Source organism: Oncorhynchus kisutch, linkage group LG7 (genome assembly GCF_002021735.2).
Source record: "Oncorhynchus kisutch isolate 150728-3 linkage group LG7, Okis_V2, whole genome shotgun sequence".
NCBI lineage: Eukaryota > Metazoa > Chordata > Actinopteri > Salmoniformes > Salmonidae > Oncorhynchus > Oncorhynchus kisutch.
The window spans coordinates 48,996,987-49,021,369 of record NC_034180.2 but is presented as its reverse complement, the minus strand read 5'-3'; the positions used below and the strand labels follow the sequence as shown (position 1 = coordinate 49,021,369).

General features: G+C 44.9%; 1 protein-coding gene across 5 annotated transcripts in view; it reads left to right on the top strand.

Annotated features, from left to right (window-relative positions):
• Positions 1 to 24,383, top strand: part of LOC109894707 (echinoderm microtubule-associated protein-like 1) — an 85,726-nt gene that overhangs the window by 25,581 nt on the left and 35,762 nt on the right. For 3 of the 5 annotated variants that reach the window (XM_031829226.1, XM_031829225.1, XM_031829224.1), the window contains exon 1: positions 2,766 to 3,473. The exons of the other annotated variants lie outside the window; for them this stretch is intronic. In XM_031829226.1, coding sequence (XP_031685086.1) covers positions 3,407 to 3,473 — 67 coding nt within the window. In that variant the 5' untranslated portion in view covers positions 2,766 to 3,406. Of the gene's footprint in view, positions 1 to 2,765; positions 3,474 to 24,383 lie in introns of those variants that run through there. 5 annotated transcript variants of the gene reach the window in all.

Sequence of the window (24,383 nt, the reverse complement as noted above, 5' to 3'; positions counted from 1 at the left end):
GATCCCTCTCTTCTCTTGGATTCTTATCTTCTCTTGGATCCCTCTCTTCTCTTGGATTATTTTCTTCTCTTGGTTCCCTCTCTTCTCTTGGATCCCTCTCTTCTCTTGGATTCCTCTCTTCTCTTGGATTCCTCTCCTCTCTTGGATTCTTCTCTTCTCTTGGATTCTTATCTTCTCTTGGATCCCTCTCTTCTCTTGGATTATTTTCTTCTCTTGGATCCCTCTCTTCTCTTGGATCCCTCTCTTCTCTTGGATCCCTCTCTTCTCTTGGATTCCTCCCTTCTCTTGGATTCCTCTCTTCTCTTGGATTCCTCTCTTCTCTTGGATCCCTCTCTTCTCTTGGATTATTTTCTTCTCTTGGTTCCCTCTCTTCTCTTGGATCCCTCTCTTCTCTTGGATTCCTCTCCTCTCTTGGATTCTTCACTTCTCTTGGATTCTTCTCTTCTCTTGGATCCCTCTCTTCTCTTGGATTCCTCTCCTCTCTTGGATTCTTCTCTTCTCTTGGATTCTTCTCTTCTCTTGGATCCCTCTCTTCTCTTGGATCCCTCTCTTCTCTTGGATCCCTCTCTTCTCTTGGATTCCTCTCCTCTCTTGGATTCTTCTCTTCTCTTGGATTCCTATCTTCTCTTGGATTCTTCTCTTCTCTTGGATCCCTCTCTTCTATTGGATCCCTCTCTTCTCTTGGATCCCTCTCTTCTCTTGGATTCTTCTCTTGGATTCTTCTCTTCTCTTGGATTCCTCTCTTCTCTTGGATTATTCTCTTCTTTTGGATCCCTCTCTTCTCTTGGATCCCTCTCTTCTCTTGAATTCCTCTCTTCTCTTGGATTCCTCTCTTCTCTTGGATTCCTCTCTTCTCTTGGATCCCTCTCTTCTCTTGGATTCCTCTCTTCTCTTGGATCCCTCTCTTCTCTTGGATCCCTCTCTTCGCTTGGATTCTTTTCTTCTCTTGGTTCCCTCTCTTCTCTTGGATCCCTCTCTTCTCTTTGATTCCTCTATTCTCTTGGATTCTTCTCTTCTCTTGGATCCCTCTCTTCTCTTGGATTCTTCTCTTCTCTTGGATCCCTCTCTTCTCTTGGATTCTTCTCTTCTCTTGGATCCCTCTCTTCTCTTGGATCCCTCTCTTCTCTTGGATTCTTCTCTTCTCTTGGATTCCTCTCTTCTCTTGGATCCCTCTCTTCTCTTGGATCCCTCTCTTCTCTTGGATCCCTCTCTTCTCTTGGATTCTTCTCTTCTCTTGGAATCCTCTCTTCGCTTGGATTCTTCTCTTCTCTTGGATCCCTCTCCTCTCTTGGATCCCTCTCTTCTCTTGGATTCTTCTCTTCTCTTGGATTCCTCTCTTCGCTTGGATTCTTCTCTTCTCTTGGATTCCTCTCTTCGCTTGGATTCCTCTCTTCTATTGGATCCCTCTCTTCTCTTGGATCCCTCTCTTCGCTTGGATTCTTTTCTTCTCTTGGTTCCCTCTCTTCTCTTGGATCCCTCTCTTCTCTTGGATTCCTCTATTCTCTTGGATTCTCTTGGATTCTTCTCTTCTCTTGGATTCCTCTCTTCCCTTGGATCCCTCTCTTCTCTTGGATCCCTCTCTTCTCTTGGATTCTTCTCTTCTCTTGGATCCCTCTCTTCTCTTGGATTCTTCTCTTCTCTTGGATTCCTCTCTTCGCTTGGATTCCTCTCTTCCCTTGGATTCTTCTCTTCGCTTGGATTCTTCTCTTTGAAACCGAGAAAGAGCTTTACTCTATATTTATTAATATCCATTCAGTTTCTCTCGTATCATTGGCTCTTTTGGGATTATTATTCTGACAGGAAGGTTTCTAACAACAGGCTAGAAGAGCTGAAAAACAACACAGCAACTCACTTACTATATCTTATTTCCTTCTACTAGCTGCAACCTAGCTTCTTCCTTGTTTCCCTTTATGCCCTTCATTTCTTCATTTCTCTCTCTCTCTCTCCTTTCTCTCTCATTCTCCTTTCTCTCTCTCCCTCTCTCTCTCACTCTCCTCTCTCTCTCTCCCTCTCTCTCTCACTCTCCTCTCTCTCTCTCTCACTCTCTCACTCTCTCTCTCTCTCCTTTTTTCTCTCTCTCTCTCTCTCTCTCTCTCTCTCTCTCTCTCTCTCTCTCCTTTCTCTCTCTCTCTCACTCTCCTTTCTCTCTCTCTCTCCCTCTCCTTTCTCTCTCTCTCACTCTCCTTTCTCTCTCTCTCTCTCTCTCTCTCTCTCTCTCTCTCTCTCGCACTCTCTCTCTTTCGCACTCTCTCTCTCTCTCCCTCCCTCTCTCTCTCTCCCTCTCCTTTCTCTCTCTCTCTCACTCTCCTTTCTCTCTCTCTCTCTCGCACTCTCTCTCTCTCACTCTCCTTTCTCTCTCTCTCTCTCTTTCTCTCTCCCTCTCCTTTCTCTCTCTTTCACTCTCCTTTCTCTCTCTCTCTCGCTCCCTCTCTCTCTCCCTCTCCTTTCTCTCTCTCGCTCTCTCTCTCTCTCTCTCTCTCTCTCCCTCTCTATCTCCCTCTCCTTTCTCTCTCTCTCTCTCTCTCACTCTCCTTTCTCTCTCTCTCTCGCACTCTCTCTCTCACGCACTCTCTCTCTCTCGCTCTCTTTCTCTTGCGCACTCTCTCTCTCTCGCTCTCTTTCTCTCGCTCACTCTCTCTCGCTCACTCTCTGTGTCCTCTCTAGGCAAGAGGGAGGATCTGTGTTTTGAAAGAGGCCCAACCCCCTCTGCTCTCACTCGTCCACAGTCAGTGAAAGGCCGGGCCGGGGAACTCTGTCCAAGGCATTATCCAAACACTCACACGCACAAACACTCTCTCTCTCTCTCTCTCTCTCTCTCTCTCTCTCTCTCTCTCTCTCTCTCGTACACACACACACAGTTTCTCGCTCTCGCTCTCTCTCTCTCTCTCTCACACACACACACACACACACACACACACACACACACACACACACACACACACACACACACACACACACGCACACACACACGCACACACACACACAGTCTCTGTTGCCAGAGCTCCACTTACAGCTCAAGCCTCTCAAATCTGTTTTTCTTGTTGAGATCAGCACACGGTTTAACGCCACACAGCTGCAACTGGAGAGAGGAGAGAGGAGAGAGGAGAAGAGGAGAAGAGGAGCAAGAACCTGTGTTTTGAACTTCTCCCGGACGTTCACCCTCTAATCTTTTGGAGTTTGTCCTCAGGACCATTCAAAGAAAAGGAGGGTCTGAGTTCACGTGACATAATCATAGTGAATGGGCTGCCATGTTAACTGACACGGGTAGCCTGACCCGGGAAAACTGGATGTTGAATAGAGGAAGAGCCTCGGTGGTAGAAAGCAACTGAAAGTAACGTGAACTCAGCGGGAGGAGAGAGAGGGAACCAGAGAGGAGGGAGTGGAGGAGCACGGTGGAAAGTCCAGAATGGAGGACGGGTTCTCCAGCTACAGCAGCCTCTATGACACCTCTTCGCTGCTGCAGTTCTGTAACGGTAAACGCACCTCCTTCTGTTCAACAATCTGTCTGTGTGCTTAGACATGAGATGTCACCACTGTTTAAACTTAACACCGAAGAGGCAGTCCCTGCCGGCAGGGCGGTTATTGCAGCCATGGGGCTATTAATAGAGCTCAAACTTGACTTAAGGCTTTGATGAAAGTGAATGTTTATCCTTGGTGCTGAGAAGAAGATGTCTTGTGTGGAAGACATAGATGGGGTTGTAGGCTATAACATGGACCAAATTCAGACATAGCTTGGAACAATATTACAATTTAGAGTTTAACCATGCAGAGCCGTAAAAAAATATATAATTCAAAACCATCTGAGGAAATGTTTCTGCCAAGAATCTGAGTCGAAGGATTGTCAACACCCTCTGCAAAAATGTCAACCGGCAGAGAAAAAAAGCTAAACATATGGATGAGGAAAAGGATAAGGGATATAAACAGATGTCTGATCTTACACCGCTGGTTTCCATTTCAGTTTGGTCTGTGGCTCTTGTGTTCTTATAAAGCATTGTGATGTGCTGATTGTCATCAGCTCGTATACTGGACAGTTCAAGTGTGATGATGGCTGGAGACAGGAAGTGGAATTGGGGTTGCAGGTTATTAGTAGAGTGTGTGAAGGTGCATGACACATCACTTTGTCACAACCAATCAATCTCTCTTATCAACACAGCCTGACGTCTGCCCAGATACAGGAGACACTGTCTGACATACTTACTTAAAGCTCTACTGAGCCAAAGGGAGTAGATTGCCTCTAGACGCTGGTCTTGTTTTAATTTTGCATTTCGCCCACTAATGGCTAAGGTTAGGATTTGGATAAGGAAACTGATCCTAGATCTGAACCCTGGACCAAAATAATCAGAATACTCAAACCTCATCTAAGGATGTGGTTGGTTAATGAGTTATAGAAGGTTGACATTATAGAACTGAATTACAATTGTTGGGAAATGATACTGATAGTGTGCTGTGTGGTGTGCAGGACTTGATAATGTCAAAGAGTAACTCAGGCATGCTGGGTAACCTGAAAAACAGGTGTCAAGCTGGATCAACAGAAGTAAAGCTTCCTCCTCCGAAGATGACGTTGACCTTTTACACGGTTAATAATGATCCTGTAATCTGACTGAAAGAAGAAAAGTTACTGCAATGTGACATACTGTTTACTTGCTGTCACTAAATGGATGTTTAATCATTCACACACATACAGAAGTATTGGGTCAAATAAGTACAAGAGTCAAGTCAAAATCACCTATAACGGTGTTGTCAAACACAAAAAAATATTGACTAAAGTCTCTGGGTTTTGAATGTTCTCAAGTCTCCCAATTGGCACAGAACCACACCCTAGTCTGACGTGGTTGTCATTTTCTCCTTTTGTAGTGGGTCATGACACTGCTGTGTAAGTGACAAGCTTGCGAGCTCTTCAAAACACTGCCTCACGCAGTTGGTAATGACTTCAGAAAGTCCTGTTCCCTCTTACAAGCCAGGAGACGAAACATGCCAAGCTGTTGTGAATCTGTTGCCAGGGATTTTCCAATGTTCTCTCACTGAGACTGTCATACTGACTGGGGGGCTTGGTTCATATCAGGCGAGAGGGCCTCATTGTTCCATTGGGTAAGTGTGTAGTCTGGAGGCTCTGAGATCACCTAATGGTGCGCTGGCCAGCTGTGGAACTGCCTGTAAAAGTGATGTCATTTGTTCTTGAACGCTTCATGTGTTAGTGATCAGCCAACCAGAATAATGGGGGGGGGACTCTGGGTCAGCGACTCGGCAAACTACAAAAGCACGCTTTTGTCCTGAGGAGATGGGCTGCTAAGGGAAATTAGCCCCATTAGTAGTGCAGTAGTCCAATTATCAGGGAACTGTATCTCTAGAAGACGATCTACGGTATTGAATGTATCAAATCAAATGTATTCTCCACACCAGGAATGCCTTTAATGAAGATGGATTAAAGATGTGTTGTTGTTGTTGTTGTTGCTGTTACTATCCCTTGGTTGTCTGACTTAATACAGACAGTGGATGAGCTGGTCGTATTCACTTAGTGTTGTTATGAATGATCAGCCAATAGAAAACGAACCGGTAAATCCAAAGAATTCTCTTTTCTTTCCCTGGCAACAAGATGGACGTCCCTTCAGATTTCACCAGACATCCTTGTCACTGCCCTACATCCCCTCTCCTCTAGGGCCTGCAGTGCTGGCACTACCCACAGCATCACCAATGTCGCCAAGAGATCGGTACTTGGCACACCAACAGAGCGGCACAGTTCCCTCCCCCCTTTTGGTTTATGTAAAGGCATTAATGCAAGCACATGCAACGGGATTAGGGTTAGCAACAAACCAACAAAAACAGACAGACAGAAGGTGGAGGGCAGGTCGGGTTGAAGGAACCTGTTTGGGCTGTTAAGGCACCATCAGGATGTTCTAATTTAACCTCCCTTGTTTTGCTCCTCTTCGGAGATGAGTTCACAGCTAATGTTCTGCGATGTCGCTTCTGTTGTACAATACGAAGCCATAAACTGCTCTGCTCCAGAGGTCTGTGGAGTGTCTTGTCTGAAGCTGTAGCCTTGTGTTGCTGCTGAGTGGATGTAGCTGCCCTCACTGTTGCCAGTTCAGAAATGATACTACCTATGTAATGGCAACCGTCTGATCGGCATGTGATGTATGAATCATCTGCTTTTATAAAACAATGTACGCTACCTAGCAGTGCTAATTTTGGCGCTCTTTTTTAAAAATGTAGTCTAGTCTTAGTAGTTTTCACTATGGGATGCACCTACGTCACTATGGGATGCACCTACGTCACTATGGGATGCACCTACGTCACTATGGGATGCACCTACGTCACTATGGGATGCACCTCCGTCACTATGGGATGCACCTCCGTCACTATGGGATGCACCTCCATCAATATGGGATGCACCTCCATCAATATGGGATGCACCTTCATCACTATGGGATGCACCTCCATCACTATGGGATGCACCTCCATCACTATGGGATGCACCTCCATCACTATGGGATGCACCTCCATCACTATGGGATGCACCTCCATCACTATGGGATGCACCTCCATCACTATGGGATGCACCTCCATCACTATGGGATGCACCTCCGTCACTATGGGATGCCCAGACACTGATGTCCAGAAGTAGAACTGGGGCTAAAGACTTTGAAAGGGAGCTAATAACTGTTTTGCCCGTTGACGTCTAGTGACTCTTAGTGACGTCTAGTGACTCCTAGTCACTAAATCTCGAGTCCCAAGTCCCCTTGTGCTCGATGGCCGAGTCACCGATGGTTGAGTCACGAGTTCCTATGGCTGGTCCAAGTCCCAGTGCTCGAAACCTGGTCCAAGTGTTCAAGTCTGACTCATTAAATCAGAATAAAGTTATTTACCCAGTCAGATATAGTGGAGTGGAAATAAATTGTTTGCTATCCTTTTTCCTTTCGTTCTGTTGCCACCAAATGTTTGCATATAGGCTACTGTTAATGTTACCATGGCTACGTTCAGTTGAAATACATTCTCAAATGTTGCAAATGGAAATGTCCTGAATAGGGCTTACATTATTCCTTATTCATCATGTCAGAGAGGCATGTTTCTTCTATCTGAATGTTCCAAAACGTTGCGTCCTGCTTAACGCGTCCACAGGTTGTTAGCTATAGCTAGCTAATGAGGTAACATGACAGAACAAGGTGTAGCCTAAACCAATGTCTAACGCTCCGGTCCCCAAGTAGCCTAGTTTTAGAATGGCCCGCGATATGCTTCCTGAATGTAAAATGCTGCCCACCAAATGTATGTAAGAAAGAAGAAAAAAAGTAGCAATGGTATTATAGGTCATATCTTTTGACCAGTAAGCCGAGGAAAAGAAGGAGACATGGCTACATTTGTTACAGAATCTGTCTATGAAATGCAGTGGAGAAAGTGGGAGGGTTGAGTGACACTACAATTTAAAAAGACAGCCTACTTTTCCATACTTAGGGAGAGAAAAACAAAGCTAGACTATCGTTATTAAACTTAATGCCGCTATTGTTAATCATTTCGTAAAGCAGCTTGTGTTTCTTAACCAGGCAAAGGGTAGCTAACTAGAAGGCTGGTGGTGACTGGTTAGCTATGGAGAAGCAAGAGAGTCGCCTGCACGATGTGTATAATTTGAGGCGGAGCCAGAGCGAAGCCTGTCTGCCCACACTCATTGCTTTGTCCCCCGCAGCTCACCAGCTGATGCAGGCTGTGTGTGCCGGGTGTGGCATATCCTTCCCACTATCTGTTAACAGAACAGCACTGCTCATCTGTGCTGCTACTATTAATGGTGCTTATCACTGAAAACCTCTCAATCGTTTCAAAAACCCTTGTCCAGTCCACTTCGTAGTCAGATTTTAGTCACAGTTTAAGTCAACTGAAATGAAAAATCAATTTTGTTTAGTTACCATTTTTTTCAGGGTTTGTTTAGTCAGATATAGTTGCGTCAATTGCCCCAGAAATTTTTTTTTGACAACAATTTTGGTCACTATTTTTGATGATGAAATGAACACAGCTACCTGTACCTTTATCCACAGTGTGATGATAATAGTCTCACTGAAAGGGCTTGGTTCATGGTAGTATGAAGCAGCACCGTGAATACATGGAGGGACTGAAAGGAAAAGTGAGATATTTTCTGATTCAATCCATAAGGTCTTTGCCTGCGTTATTGAAATGTAATAACAGTATAATTAATCAATGTGTAAGTGTCCAGTAAAACAGATACATTGGACAAGTTAACAGCTGTTTCATCGGGCAAGTCATTTCATGTTGTCTATCATACAGTACATGCAGAGAGAGCATGGCCATGAGTTTCCTTTCGTCGTAGAATTCTGCCTTTTCTTCCATCGACCCACGACGACCCTTATTCACTATGGACCACAGTGTCATCAACCTACGACGACCCTTATTCACTATGGAACACAGTGTCATCAACCCACGATGACCCTTATTCACTATGGAACACAGTGTCATCAACCCACGACGACCCTTATTCACTATGGACCACAGTGTCATCAACCCACGACGACCCTTATTCACTATGGACCACAGTGTCATCAACCCACGACGACCCTTATTCACTATGGACCACAGTGTCATCAACCCACGACGACCCTTATTCACTATGGACCACAGTGTCATCAACCCACGACGACCCTTATTCACTATGGACCACAGTGTCATCAACCCACGACGACCCTTATTCACTATGGAACACATTGTCATCAACCTACGATGACCCTTATTCACTATGGAACACAGTGTCATCAACCCACGATGACCCTTATTCACTATGGAACACAGTGTCATCAACCTACGATGACCCTTATTCACTATGGAACACAGTGTCATCAACCCACGACGACCCTTATTCACTATGGAACACAGTGTCATCAACCCACGACGACCCTTATTCACTATGGACCACAGTGTCATCAACCCACGACGACCCTTATTCACTATGGACCACAGTGTCATCAACCCACAACGACCCTTATTCACTATGGAACACATTGTCATCAACCTACGATGACCCTTATTCACTATGGAACACAGTGTCATCAACCCACGATGACCCTTATTCACTATGGAACACAGTGTCATCAACCTACGATGACCCTTATTCACTATGGAACACAGTGTCATCAACCCACGACGACCCTTATTCACTATGGAACACAGTGTCATCAACCCACAACGACCCTTATTCACTATGGAACACAGTGTCATCAACCCACGACGACCCGTATTCACTATGGAACACAGTGTCATCAACCCACGATGACACTTATTCACTATGGACCACAGTGTCATCAACCTACGATGACCCTTATTCACTATGGACCACAGTGTCATCAACCCACGACAACCCTTATTCACTATGGACCACAGTGTCATCAACCTACGATGACCCTTATTCACTATGGAACACAGTGTCATCAACCCACGACGACCCATATTCACTATGGACCACAGTGTCATCAACCGACGACGACCCTTATTCACTATGGAACACAGTGTCATCAACCCACGACGACTCTTATTCACTATGGAACACAGTGTCATCAACCCACGATGACCCTTATTCACTATGGAACACAATGTCATCAACCCATGACAACCCTTATTCACTATGGAACACAATGTCATCAACCGACGACGACCCTTATTCACTATGGACCACAGTGTCATCAACCCACGACGACCCTTATTCACTATGGAACACAATGTCATCAACCCACGACGACCCTTATTCACTATGGAACACAGTGTTATCAACCCACGATGACCCTTATTCACTATGGAACACAGTGTCATCAACCCACGACGACCCGTATTCACTATGGACCGGTGGGGTAGCCTAGTGGTTAGAGCGTTGGACTAGTACCCGGAAGGTTGCAAGCTCAAACCCCCGAGCTGACAAGGTACAAATCTGTCGTTCTGCCCCTGAACAGGCAGTTAACCCACTGTTCCTAGACCGTCATTGAAAATAAGAATTTGTTCTTAACTGACTTGCCTTGTTAAATAAAGTTTAAAAATATATATATTTTAAACTATGGAACACACAGAGAACAGTGTCAGGCATGGGCTAAATATACAGTTGAAGTCGGAAGTTTACATACACTTAGGTTGGAGTCAATAAAACTTGTTTTCAGCCACTCAACAAATGTCTTCTTAACAAACTATAGTTTTGGCAAGTCGGTTAGGACATCTACTGTGTGCATGACACAAGTCATTTTTCCAACAATTGTTTACAGATGGATTATTTAACTTCTAATTCACTGTATCACAATTCCAGTGGGTCAGAAGTTTACATACACTAAGTTGACTGTGCCTTTAAACAGCTTGGAAAATTCCAGAAAATGATGTCATGGTTTTATAAGCTTCTGATAAGCTAATTTACATCATTTGAGTCAATTGGAGTGGTGTACCTGTGGATGTATTACAAGGCCTACCTTCAAGCTCAGTGCCTTTTTGCTTGACATCATGGGAAATCAAAATGAAATCAAATGATTTCAATGAAATCAAATGAAATCAAAATGAACCAGACCTCAGAAAGAGATTGTAGACCTCCACAAGTCTGGTTCATCCTTGGGAGCAATTTCCAAATGCCTGAAGGTACCACATTCATCTGTACAAACAATAGTACGCAAGTATAAACACCATGGGACCACGCAGCTGTCATACCACTCAGGAAGGAGACGTGTTCTGTCTCCTAGAGATGAACGTACTTTGGTGCGAAAAGTGCAATTCAATCCGAGAACAACAGCAAAGGACTTTGTGAAGATGCTGGAGGAAACAGGTAAAAAAGTATCTATATCCACAGTAAAACGAGTCTTATATCGACATAACCTGAAAGGCCGCTCAGCAAGGAAGAAGCCACTGCTCCTAAACCGTCATAAAAAAGCCAGACTACAGTTTACAGTATAAATTTCTCATCCTAACTGACCCAAGACAGGGATTTTTTTTTACAAGGATTACATGTCAGGAATTGTGAAAAACAGAGTTGAAATGTATTTGGCTAAGGTGTATGTAAACTTCCGACTTCAACTGTATGTCTGAAATACATAGTGTAAATAATGCTGCCAAATGTTTTCCTCCTAATGTTCCCTTCTGTGGAAGGGAGAGTGGAAATAGCAGTGGAGTGAGTGAGTGAGTGAGTGTGTGTGTGTGTGTGGGGGGGGGGGGGGGGGGGAGTATAAGCCTCTAGCACAGAGAATGTGTAAGTTACAGACAGATAACGAGGTCATGAAACACATGCAGGGGTAGACAACTCCTCCACACAAGCATTCCCTGAGCTGCATTTCATGCGTATGAATATCAGTGGAAGAACGTGATAGAAATGCTATTTTCTATTGGATGTGTGGATATGTTGGTGCGAGAGGTGGGGCTACTGCTGGGTCTTTGCAGTTCAATACAGCGAGCAGGGGGCTCATACTTCATCAAACCTTCAGAAGCAGGATTTTGGGGTAGAAGCTCTTTAGTGCTCTGGTTAACCTCGAGGAGGTATCTCCTCTTTCCTCATCAGGCACCAACAGAAAGACCAAGGACAAGGGATCATAAACTGAGAGTGACTACCTGGTCTAGAAAACTGTTTTAAAACCTTTTCTTTTCATGTAATAATGAACACAACCCTGATTTGAAAAGTATTCAGCACAAGTCTACGGGAAACAAAGGTGTGTTTATAACTAAAGCTGGAACTAATAGGATTATTCCAATCTGGTATTTGGAATTAATATGCTAATAGTTAGACCAGTGAGTAACTGTTATGCGTGTTTCACTGAAACTATTATGACCGCTGGATGAATTAAATTAGTATGATCGGTGAGCACAATTATTTAATTCTCATGTAATTCTCTGTATTTGTGTACTACCCCACACCAAGGCCAGGGCCCCATCACATGTCCTGGCTTCACCTTCTAAATCAAAGCCTAGTTTATGTTTTAAAATAAACATTATGGACACTTACCACGCTGCGTTTTGGTCCTCCGATCCTTCTCGCTTCTCCTCCTCAGAAGAGGAGGACGAGATCCCTTACAACAATGTTCAGGGCCATACAATTTGTTCATTGTACAGTATACAGCCTACAATGCACTGTACTACAGTATACAATACTAAAAGGGACAAAAATCAAAGGAGTAAACATGTGATCAATGTGCTTCTTCTTGTCTTTGGGCTGGGTCAGGCCAGAGCACTTGGTCGACATCACAAGCAATATTGTCCCTCCTGAGTGTCACGAATATTACCGAAGGTGGCTCCCCTTCCTGTTCGGGTGGCGCTCGGCGGTCGTCGTCGCCGGTCTACTAGCTGCCACCGATCCCTTTTTCCTTTTCGTTTGTTTTGGTCTAATTGTTTTCACCTGTTCCTTGTTGGGGTTTTGGGATGGGTGTTATTTAAGTTGGTTTAGCCCGCTGGTGTTTGTGCTTGTGGTTATTGTATGTTAGCGGTGTATTGTTGATTTGGGGTTTTGGGAGGGGTGTTATTTAAGTTGGTTTAGCCCGCTGGTGTTTGTGCTTGTGGTTATTGTATGTTAGCGGTGTATTGTTGATTTGGGGTTTTGGGAGGGGTGTTATTTAAGTTGGTTTAGCCCGCTGGTGTTTGTGCTTGTGGTTATTGTATGTTAGCGGTGTATTGTTGATTTGGGGTTTTGGGAGGGGTGTTATTTAAGTTGGTTTAGCCCGCTGGTGTTTGTGCTTGTGGTTATTGTATGTTAGCGGTGTATTGTTGATTTGGGGTTTTCGCTGTCCGTTGTTTGTAACAGTGGTATTGGGTTATTGTTTGCGCCTGTGTTTTTGGGCTTCACCCTATTTTGTACCTGTTCCTGTTATGGAGGACATTAAAGCGTTTTTCCAGTTTACCTTCTGCTCTCTGCGTCTGACTCCACACCCATCACTCTCACGGCGTTACACTGAGGCAACGGAGGAAGAAGCCTCTTGTGTGCCAAATCCAGCCCTGACATGATTACTCACCTATATCACCACAGGCTAAATCCATGGCTTGCAGCAGATTTACTCTGGTGTAGGGTTGTCTATCATACACTTTCCATCTCCAAGAGGAGAAAAACTCCCCAATCGGGTTCAGGAAAGGCGAGTATGGAGGGAGGTACAAGTTCATAAACTGCCCATTGATGTTAAACCATTCCCTTACCTGAGCAGCTTGGTGGAAACTGACATTGTCCCACACTATCACATAGGTGGGAATGGGATTCTCATTTAGCTCTTGACTCTGCTCATCTTGAACCTGCTGCTCAAATAAAATATCTCTTAGATTGGCAATAAATCTTAGAAGGTGCTGGGTGTTATATGCCCCGAGTGTAACATGGTGATGTAGAACACCATGGTTGCTGACAGCAGCACAGATTGTGACATTGCCACCTCGTTGACCAGGGACTTCAACAATGGCCCGCTGTCCAATCATGTTTCGGCCTCTCCTTCTCCTCTTTGTTAGATTGAAACCTGCTTCATCGACAAAGATGAACTCATGGGGTCTGTCCAAGGATTCCAAGTCAAATATTGTCTGTGTAGAAATACAATATACTGTATGTATGATTTTGTAAGTAGTACAGAGACAGTGCTATACTGTAGAGTACAATTAGGCTTCTGATTCACATACATTCTATGTACTGAAGAGTAATGTTATTCACATAGTATGTGTTAGTACTGTAGACAATCTGGATTACAGTAAATGTTTCTGAATGTACACTTACTTGCACATACTGAGCTCGTAGTTCATTCACCCTTGGTGAGTTGCGCTCAAAAGGTACTCTGTATACTTGTTTCATTCGCATGCTGTTACGATGGAGTACACGGCCAATTGTGGAAATGCTCACATTGTCGATTCCCTGGAAGTGTGTGTTGTTTTGTATCACTCGTTCCTGGATTTCTCTGAGTCGTATTGCATTATCTTGAAGGACCATGCCAACTATAACGGTCTCTTGCTCCTGAGTGAATATAGCTGTCCTTCCACCTGCAAGTGGCAGCCTTGCAATTCTACAAAAGGTAGTTGGGCAGTTACAAAACATATTCATGCAGTACAATACATACAGTGATTCACTTTACACATGTCTATTGAAACAGCTGCATATAGTGTAGTACAGTACATTTGCTCTACTCATATGATCAGGCCCATGCACTGTATCTGGTACAGTAAATTTGCCATTACAAGAATACAGTAGTATACTGTACCTGTTCTCTTCTCTGAATGTCCTTACTATGGTGGACACAGAAAATTGGCTCAAAGTCCTGCTTCCCTTATTGTCAGTCCATGGACAAGAACATGGTCTATAACTTGCTCGAATTTCATCAGATATTTCCACTCTTTGTCTTCCTCTTCCTCTTCGTCCTCCTCTTCCTCTTTCTTGCCCTCTTCCTCCTCGTCGCCCACCTCGCATACGCACTCGTCCTCTCACATTGTTTCTTCTATCCATTCTCAGGCTTTCTCCTTCCCACCTTCAACAACCTGTTTGCTCTCTGAACTGGCTTATATTGGTTGTGTCGCATCATTTGAAACAGGTTAAATCCATGTTGAGTGGTTGTGTTCAATCAATGACATGTGTTCTCTATTTGTATTTCATTGTTGCCACTTGTGTTTACCAGTATGGATGACATGTGCATTAGAGTGCATAATGTGTTTTGAGAATGAGAATGTGCTTAGAGTTTTGCTGAAAAGTCTAAGTGAGATCTGCAAATTGTGTTTTACCATGTGAAATGGTTTAAGGTATTGACAACAGACTACATAATTAGCTAAATGAGTCCAGGCAACTGAGAACTTTGTTCAGCCAATGGGTTTTAGTGTTTTAGCAATTTGAGAAAAACTGTAACACCCGCTCCCTTAACCCGGAAGCCATCCGCACCAACGTGTCGGAGGAAACACTGTTCAACTGATGACCGAGGTCAGCCTGCAGGCACCTGGCCCGCCACAAGAAGTTGCTAGAGAGTGATGAGCCAAGTAAAGCCCCCCCCCCCCCCGGACGACACTGGGCCAATTGTGCTACGCCCTAAGGGACTCCTGGTCACGGCTGGTGACACAGCCTGGAATTGAACCAGGGTCTGTCGTGATGCCGCAACACTGCAATGCTGCATCACCCAATGAAATTAATTTTCAAAATCATTCAAGTAGCTTTTGGCGGATCAGTCTTTCCCCTCAAATATTAGTTCAGTTTTACTAGTTCAGTTTTACTTAGCTTTTATGCTGTTCTTGTTCCCCTATAAGGATAGTTTTGTCAACAAGGTTGCATTTCTGTGCCATTCTTCTAAGCCAACTGCTTGACATATGATCAGGCCCATGCACTGTATCTGGCCTGGAATGTCTTTGACTGTCCAGTGTTTCTCTTCTCATTTGGTTTCCACACCATGTAAATCCCAACTCTTACAACAACACTGTCTGAATCAGCCCAATGTTCCCTGCCATTTGTGATTTGTACACAAAGCCTTTGTTTGTGGGAGAAAAGGTTGGCCAATCGGCCAACTGAAAAGAGCGTGTCAAAGGAGAGAGTAGAGCAAACCATGAGATATAGTGCTAGAGGCGTCACTACAGACCCTGGTTCGATTCCAGGCTGTATCACAACCGGCCGTGATTGGGAGTTCCATAGGGCGCCGCACAATTGGCCCGAGCGTCGTTAAGGGTTTGGCCGGGGGTAGACTGTCATTGTAAATAAGAGTGTGTTCTTAACTGACTTGCCTCGTTAAATAAAGGTTAAATAAGCTGTGTGTGTGTGTGTGTGTGTCTTTAATTGCCATCAGGCCTCTGCTGTACCCTCCTCCCATATAGACTGGTGATGAGTCAGCAGAAAAAGGCTGCCTTGTTTTCTATGCAGCGTTCTATCTGTTTTTGTGTGTTTTTTTGTTGCTGTGTTCTATGAGGGAGTGAGTAACTTACCGTTAGCTGGAGCCTGGGCGTGGCTTGGAGTGGGTGCTAGGGGATGCAGCGATGATGAATGTAGAGAGGGGGGAGGGAGATCTTCATCTGGCTAGAGACAGGATCCCAATATCGTGCACTGTTACCAGTCCCTGTACGGCCATTGCAATACATGGTATCAGCTGTACCTTTTCTTTGTTAATGTGTCTAGTTTTTCTAATCAACGGGACGATTTGAGCCCTGTTTAATTAGTTGGCATACAGATTAGTTTGTTTGCTTGTTGGCTTTTACACCAGTCTGATAAAGGTCTCTTCTCAGATGAGGCCAGATTGCTTTTACACACAGTGCCTATAAAACATGCATATCCCCCCAACCCAATCCCCCCTTTGAGATCAGTATCCCCCTCCTTAATCCTCTGCCTGCATTGTGACTGTTTGCTCTTTGACAGAAGTTCTGGAGAGGATTGCTATGGTCTCCTCTGTGTTCCTCCTCTGGACTCGTGCCACTGGGCCTGGTGGGGAATGGTGGGGGGGAATGTGTGTGTGTGTGTGTGTGTGTGTGTGTGTGTGTGTGTGTGTGTGTGTGTGTGTGTGTGTGTGTGTGTGTGTGTGTGTGTGTGTGTGTGTGTGTGTGTGTGTGTGTGTGTGTGTGGGTGGACGTGTGGGGAAAAGGAGGCTGCTGTGGTGGGTTCTGCCTCAGAGAACACTGCCAGACTGACAGAACTCTGAGATCGGATGGTTAAACTATAGCCTACAGTATGGGGCGGCAGGTAGCCTAGTGGTTAGAACATTGGGCCAGTAACTGAAAGGTTGCTAGATCAAATCGCTGAGCTGACAAAGTAAAATATGTTGTTCTGCTCCCGAACAAGGCAGTTAACCCACTATTCCTAAGCTGTCATTGTAAATAAGAATATCTTCTTAACTGACTTGCCTAGTTAAATAAAATATTGAGAACAGCAGTCAGTCCAACCATCTCCCCAGTGTTTGCCTCTCTCCAGGGACCTTGTACAGACAGAGCAGAGGGGGTTTGACAGAATGGGTTGAGAAGGGGACAACCTATTGTGCTCCTAGCGCTGTCTTAATATATATGCACATGCACTTTGCATGCTAATGGGGTTTCCTGGCTTTGGCCTTTCGGCTACAAACGGCAGGTGCTAAAATGAAGTGTTTCCAAGCCTGTCAGCCTCTCTCGGTTTTCATGTATCCCTTAGTGCTGAGCGATTCACCGAAATGTCGGTTTAAAAAATAAAAAATAAATGTAACTACTAATTGACAGACAGTTAGATTATTTTAAATCCATTCCTTTTATTTGAATGACCATAATCCAATGCGCTGCTATTTTGTCCGGTCTGTGTTTCTTTCACTCCTTCTACGTAGCTGAAAGAAGAACGAGTGATCATGAGGCGATACATAGAGAGAGGTTTCTTCACCAGGTATCTCTACCTGAAAATACACTACCTAAGTGATAGATAGTTGGTATTCAGCAGTCATACAAGTACTGTAGGCCTTATTTACTTTGAAGAACTACTAAAATAGTGATTTTGTCAGACAACATAGTCAGCAGCTCTGTAGAGATCAGATGATGACTTGGAATGAAATAATAAAGTTATCAAATAAAACTAATGTAATATGCACAATAACTGAAATATTTTATTAAAGTAAAGTAATGTGTATAAATGATGGTGAATAAGTGATCAGCAGTAATGGGCAGTCACTACCATCATGGGGCTTCTGTTAATAGTTTTATTCTGTGTTGATACAGCATTCAACCCACATAATGCATAGTGCATTTAAAGTATTAAAAAAATATTCTAAACCGAAATCGTGATTATTTTTTTATGATCGAACTGAAACCGAACCGACCTCAAAAAGCACCAATCGCTCAGCACTAGTATCACTTCAACCAGACCTTATAAACACCACAAAATGCTTCACTTATCTCTTTCATCTCCCCAGATTCACCAAAGTCTATCACTGACGGTGACCTAGCCTTGATTTTCAAGGCTTCCTCACGTTTGTTTTGGGAGTATGGTAACACGTGACTATGTCAGACCGACCGGCCCCTAATGAAACCCTAAGCCAGCAGGGTGTAAAACGGGGGGAGGGCGTGTGGGCTAGTGCTGTTACATGTTGACCGCTGTTTGACCTGAGGAAGGATGTGGCTGATGTCAGGAGGATTCTTCGGTATTCCTCCAAGGACATGTAGTGGGGTCCCAGGGGGGCAGTCGGGCCCCTCGATGAACTAGAATCTCTTCCTCTGGTCCTCCTTTCTTTCCTTCTGTCCTCTTTTACACAGGTCATCGAAAAATGTGTGCAGTCCCTCTCTGATCCACCCCGTACTATTTATAGGACCTAAGCGCCGTCTGTTCAAGCAAGGGCGTTCGTTAGCCGCAATGGACAAACTGTAATCTGTCCAGCTCATTGGCTAATACACCTCTGTCAAATGGACAAACTGTAATCTGTCCAGCTCATTGGCTAATACACCTCTGTCAAATGGACAAACTGTAATCTGTCCATCTCATTGGCTAATACACCTCTGTCAAATGGACAAACTGTAATCTGTCCATCTCATTGGCTAATACACCTCTGTCAAATGGACAAACTGTAATCTGTCCATCTCATTGGCTAATACACCTCTGTCATTTGACCCACCACCTCACAATGACAGCTGGGTTAGATTATAGGTTGGATACTACGATGTGAGTGTTTGTGCCTAATTAGCGATGGGACCGGGCAGATATGTGCTGAAAGGTGGTGCATGGTGTTACCCACTAGACCAGGGATGGGTAATTATGTTCTCTCTTGTTATGTCAGTCACTGATAGTCACTCAATTAGCACATGTCAGCTAACATTTTTTAGATTGGTTAGTTAGTCTATCGGCCAGTTATGTAAACTTAGTAATCATGGTTGACCTACTGACGAGAAATGGAAAAAATGTAGAATTGCAAGAAATTAGCTGTAACACAGAAAATGTTCATCTCTGCCCCGTGGCAAAATGAGTAGAATTGCATTAAATTAGATTTAAACCAGCATCTTTTCCTCTCCGTCCCATGGCAAAATGTGTAGAATTGCACAAAATGAACTCTCAAACGTAATTTTTTTCTCTCCACTGTCGGGGAGAGGGTGGGTATGTGGGTATGTGGGTATGCAGACCAGTGAGCAACTGCGTCCCCCTCATGATGAGTTCTGATATTTTGTGGCCCCCACTCCCATCAAACTTCCCCATCCCTGCACCAGACCAACCCCAGGCCACCATACAATATGTTTTTAACTCAATTCTATCTGACATGATTTACAGCTTCTCAAATCGGGGAAAATGACCATTCAGACAAATTGAATCTGGAGGATGATGAACTTTAGGTGTCATCCTCCAAGCCAGTCAATGAATTGTGATCTTTGTTCATGGCCTTGAGGGGAAAAAAAGAGATTGGTTGAGAGAGTGAACGATTGTAGAGACTCGTGTCAGCCCACGATTTGAGCATTTTACATTTGAGAGACAGAGTGTTTAGGTAATTAAACCTGCCTTTTTGGAAAGCACTTTGTGCTAATCTGCTAGGCTAAGCTTTCAGTGAAGCCAGACCACCAGATGGATTTTGTGTGGAAATGGAGTCTACAGCGTGACTCACTGGTTCTGTGACCCCCTGCTGCATGTCAATGTTTACAGTCCCGTTTTTTCACAAGTCAATTGAGCTCTATTGTTTTGCCTCTCTGGCATACTGAAGGGAAATATAATGCATATCAATCACACAGCTAGGCCCGTTAATATTTTCTCCCAGAGAGGCAACAGTCTAGAATATATGACAACATTCTGAGACAATCTTATGAAGCAACAAAGATGAGTCCTCTGTGGCGATTCATTTCCATTTCTCGTTCATTTCTCATTAATTTCATCTCAGTCTCATCTCAGATGCCGCCATTCCCGGGCTAATATAAAGTCAAGCAGAGTGAGTCATCATTGATAGATAGCTCAGGCAGGGGAGTTGTATTTTTTATGAGATTACACGGGGATACATAGACAGAAATAGAGTCCCTCTCTGCTTTGATCATGCACCATCCACAGCAGACACTTTTTATTCCCTGTCCCTTTTATTCCTTTTTATTCCCTGTCAGAAAAATTAAATAAATTAATTCAACTATTACCTGTCAGAGGCTGACTGAAGGTGATGAAATGGATGGGGTGGAAAGGAGGTTAAGGTGCTATGTTGTTAGTCATTAATGACATCAGGGGCTTGGGAAAAAAAGCTGCTCAGAAATGTCTGTGGTACAAAATAGAGTGCTTTACTTCCTCCTGGCTGCCTTAGGTCGAAACGCCAAGGCTCGGTTGATCAGCGAGCACTAAAAGAAGTAGACATGTGGCCCTTCACCCGTCACGAAATTGGTTATTTTTGGAGAAAGGTAATCGCAGTGAGGAATATCAAGAGCCATTTGGGGGAATGTAGATGGACAGGTAGATGTGTTAGCAGAGAGGAGCGGTTGTATGGACGGTTCTCTAATTGAGTCTGACACTTCTTGGGACAGCATCTATCCTGAATGGATTGGTATTGACACTGAGGTTAACCAGATAGATACAAGCCACTACACAAACATCTCAACTTTGAGGCAAAACAAACAGAATGTTTTGTGCATTCTTTTTCTAAGTCCTATGACCTTCTGATCCCGGGTTTCTCAACCTTTTTGGTACCAGGCCCAGGCTCGGGCAAGCAATGGTCCTTCCTGTACCAAGGTTTGACAAACAATGGCCCTTCCTGTACCAGGGATTGACAACCAATGGTCTTTCCTATACCAGGGATTGACAACCAATGGCCCTTCCTGTACCAAGGTTTGACAACCAATGGGTCTTCCTGTACCAAGGGTTGACAACCAATGGTCTTTCCTATACCAGGGATTGACAACCAATGGCCCTTCCTGTACCAGGGATTGACAACCAATGGTCCTTCCTGTACCAGGGATTGACAACCAATGGTCCTTCCTGTACCAGGAATTGACAACCAATGGTCCTTCCTGTACCAGGGATTGACAACCAATGGTCTTTCCTGTACCAAGGATTGACAACCAATGGTCTTTCCTGTACCAAGGATTGACAACCAATGGCCCTTCCTATACCAGGGAATGACAACCAATGGCCCTTCATGTACCAGGGATTGACAACCAATGGCTCTTCCTGTACCAGGGATTGACAACCAATGGCCCTTCCTGTACCAGGGATTGACAACCAATGGGTCTTCCTGTACCAGGGATTGACAACCAATGGCTCTTCCTGTACCAGGGATTGACAACCAATGGCTCTTCCTGTACCAGGGATTGACAACCAATGGCTCTTCCTGTACCAGGGATTGACAACCAATGGCTCTTCCTGTACCAGGGATTGACAACCAATGGCTCTTCCTGTACCAGGGATTGACAACCAATGGCTCTTCCTGTACCAGGGATTGACAACCAATGGCTCTTCCTGTACCAGGGATTGACAACCAATGGCTCTTCCTGTACCAGGGATTGACAACCAATGGCTCTTCCTGTACCAGGGATTGACAACCAATGGCTCTTCCTGTACCAGGGATTGACAACCAATGGCTCTTCCTGTACCAGGGATTGACAACCAATGGCTCTTCCTGTACCAGGGACTGACAACCAATGGCTCTTCCTGTACCAGGGATTGACAACCAATGGCCCTTCCTGTACCAGGGTTTGACAACCAATGGCTCTTCCTGTACCAGGGATTGACAACCAATGGCTCTTCCTGTACCAGGGATTGACAACCAATGGCTCTTCCTGTACCAGGGATTGACAACCAATGGCTCTTCCTGTACCAGGGATTGACAACCAATGGCCCTTCCTGTACCAGGGATTGACAACCAATGGCTCTTCCTGTACCAGGGATTGACAACCAATGGCCCTTCCTATACCAGGGATTGACAACCAATGGCTCTTCCTGTACCAGGGATTGACAACCAATGGCTCTTCCTGTACCAGGGATTGACAACCAATGGCTCTTCCTGTACCAGGGATTGACAACCAATGGCTCTTCCTGTACCAGGGTTTGACAACCAATGGCTCTTCCTATACCAGGGATTGACAACCAATGGCCCTTCCTGTACCAGGGATTGACAACCAATGGTCCTTCCTATACCAGGGATTGACAACCAATGGTCCTTCCTGTACCAGGGATTGACAACCAATGGTCCTTCCTGTACCAGGGATTGACAACCAATGGTCCTTCCTGTACCAGGGAATGACAACCAATGGTCCTTCCTATACCAGGGATTGACAACCAATGGGTCTTCCTGTACCAGGGATTGACAACCAATGGGTCTTCCTGTACCAGGGATTGACAACCAATGGGTCTTCCTGTACCAGGGATTGACAACCAATGGGTCTTCCTGTACCAGGGATTGACAACCAATGGGTCTTCCTGTACCAGGGATTGACAACCAATGGTCCTTCCTGTACCAGGGATTGACAACCAATGGCTCTTCCTGTACCAGGGATTGACAACCAATGGTCCTTCCTGTACCAGGGATTGACAACCAATGGTCCTTCCTCCATGTGGACAGCTAACAATGCAATTAGCACTTGAGAACCTTCTCAGGAACTGGTTGGCATCATCTCTGGGACTGGTTGGCATCATGTCAGGAATTGGTTGGCATCATCTCAGGAACTGGTTGGCATCATCTCTGGGACTGGATGGCATCATCTCTGGGACTGGTTGGCATCATGTCAGGAACTGGTTGGCATCATGTCGGGAAATGGTTGGCATCATCTCAGGAACTGGTTGGCATCATCTCAGGAACTGGTTGGCATCATCTCTGGGACTGGATGGCATCATCTCTGGGACTGGTTGGCATCATGTCAGGAACTGGTTGGCATCATGTCGGGAACTGGTTGGCATCATCTCTGGGACTGGATGGCATCATCTCTGGGACTGGTTGGCATCATGTCAGGAACTGGTTGGCATCATCTCAGGAACTGGTTGGCATCATCTCTGGGACTGGATGGCATCATCTCTGGGACTGGTTGGCATCATGTCAGGAACTGGTTGGCATCATGTCGGGAAATGGTTGGCATCATCTCAGGAACTGGTTGGCATCATCTCAGGAACTGGTTAGCATCATGTCGGGAAATGGTTGTCATCATCTCAGGAACTGGTTGGCATCATCTCAGGAACTGGTTGGCATCATGTCGGGAACTGGTTGGCATCATCTCTGGGACTGGATGGCATCATCTCTGGGACTGGTTGGCATCATGTCAGGAACTGGTTGGCATCATCTCAGGAACTGGTTGGCATCATCTCTGGGACTGGATGGCATCATCTCTGGGACTGGTTGGCATCATGTCAGGAACTGGTTGGCATCATGTCGGGAAATGGTTGGCATCATCTCAGGAACTGGTTGGCATCATCTCAGGAACTGGTTAGCATCATGTCGGGAACTGGTTGGCATCATCTCTGGGACTGGTAGGCATCATCTCTGGGTCTGGATGGCATCATCTCAGGAACTGGTTGGCATCATGTCAGGAACTGGTTGGCATCATCTCTGGGTCTGGTTGGCATCATCTTTGGGACTGGTTGGCATCATCTCTGGGACTGGTTGGCATCATCTCTGGGACTGGATGGCATCATCTCTGGGACTGGTTGGCATCATCTCTGGGACTGGTTGGCATCATCTCTGGGACTGGATGGCATCATCTCTGGGACTGGATGGCATCATCTCTGGGACTGGATGGCATCATCTCTGAGACTGGTATCGGTTCGTGGGCTGGTTGACATCATCTCTGAGACCGGTATCTGTTCGGGGGCTGGTTGGCATCATCTCTGAGACCGGTTGGCATCATCTCTGAGACCGGTATCGGTTCGGGGGCCAGATATTGAGAAACAATTAAGGTACTGCCTCATGAAAGAGCATCTTCGGGGAGGAGAAGACTGATTTGTGTTAACTCTGATTCCATTGGCTGACTTATTTTCTCTGTTATTGAGCAGTCTGCTGTGGGAGTAGTCAATTCCATTGAGAGCCCAGGTGACCTTAGTGAGCAGTACAATCGGCTAACCGATCGCAGGGGTATCAGGGCTGTGACAGGCAGTCGTTGTATCCGTGCTCGTACCATTGCCCCAAGCAGCTGCTACAGCACTGAGATGTGGGCTTTGTGTACTCTGCTTTAGAGAACATCCGCTGTCGTAGCAGATTTGGCTTTCCACCTGAATCTAAAGAAGGTCTCCATCAAAGGAATCATCTATAATCTAATAAAAAATCCTTCACGTTGGGTTAGGTGGCCATTTTGTTTGAGTATCGTATATTTAAATGCCCAGTAAGTAAGTTAGATGTCATCCTCATAATATATTTGTCATCATGATTGATTTGGGTTATGCACCTTGAAATTCCCATCAAAGCCTATTTTCTAGAATCTACCGTCATGGTTGGTTTTCATTAATGGGAAATCAATCTAATGTGAGTTCAGATCATGTGTAGTGTAACCTGTTAAATTAACTTAACACTCCAATGATCCTGGAACCATGGAGCATGCACAACCTATCTAATCCTACTCAGATGATG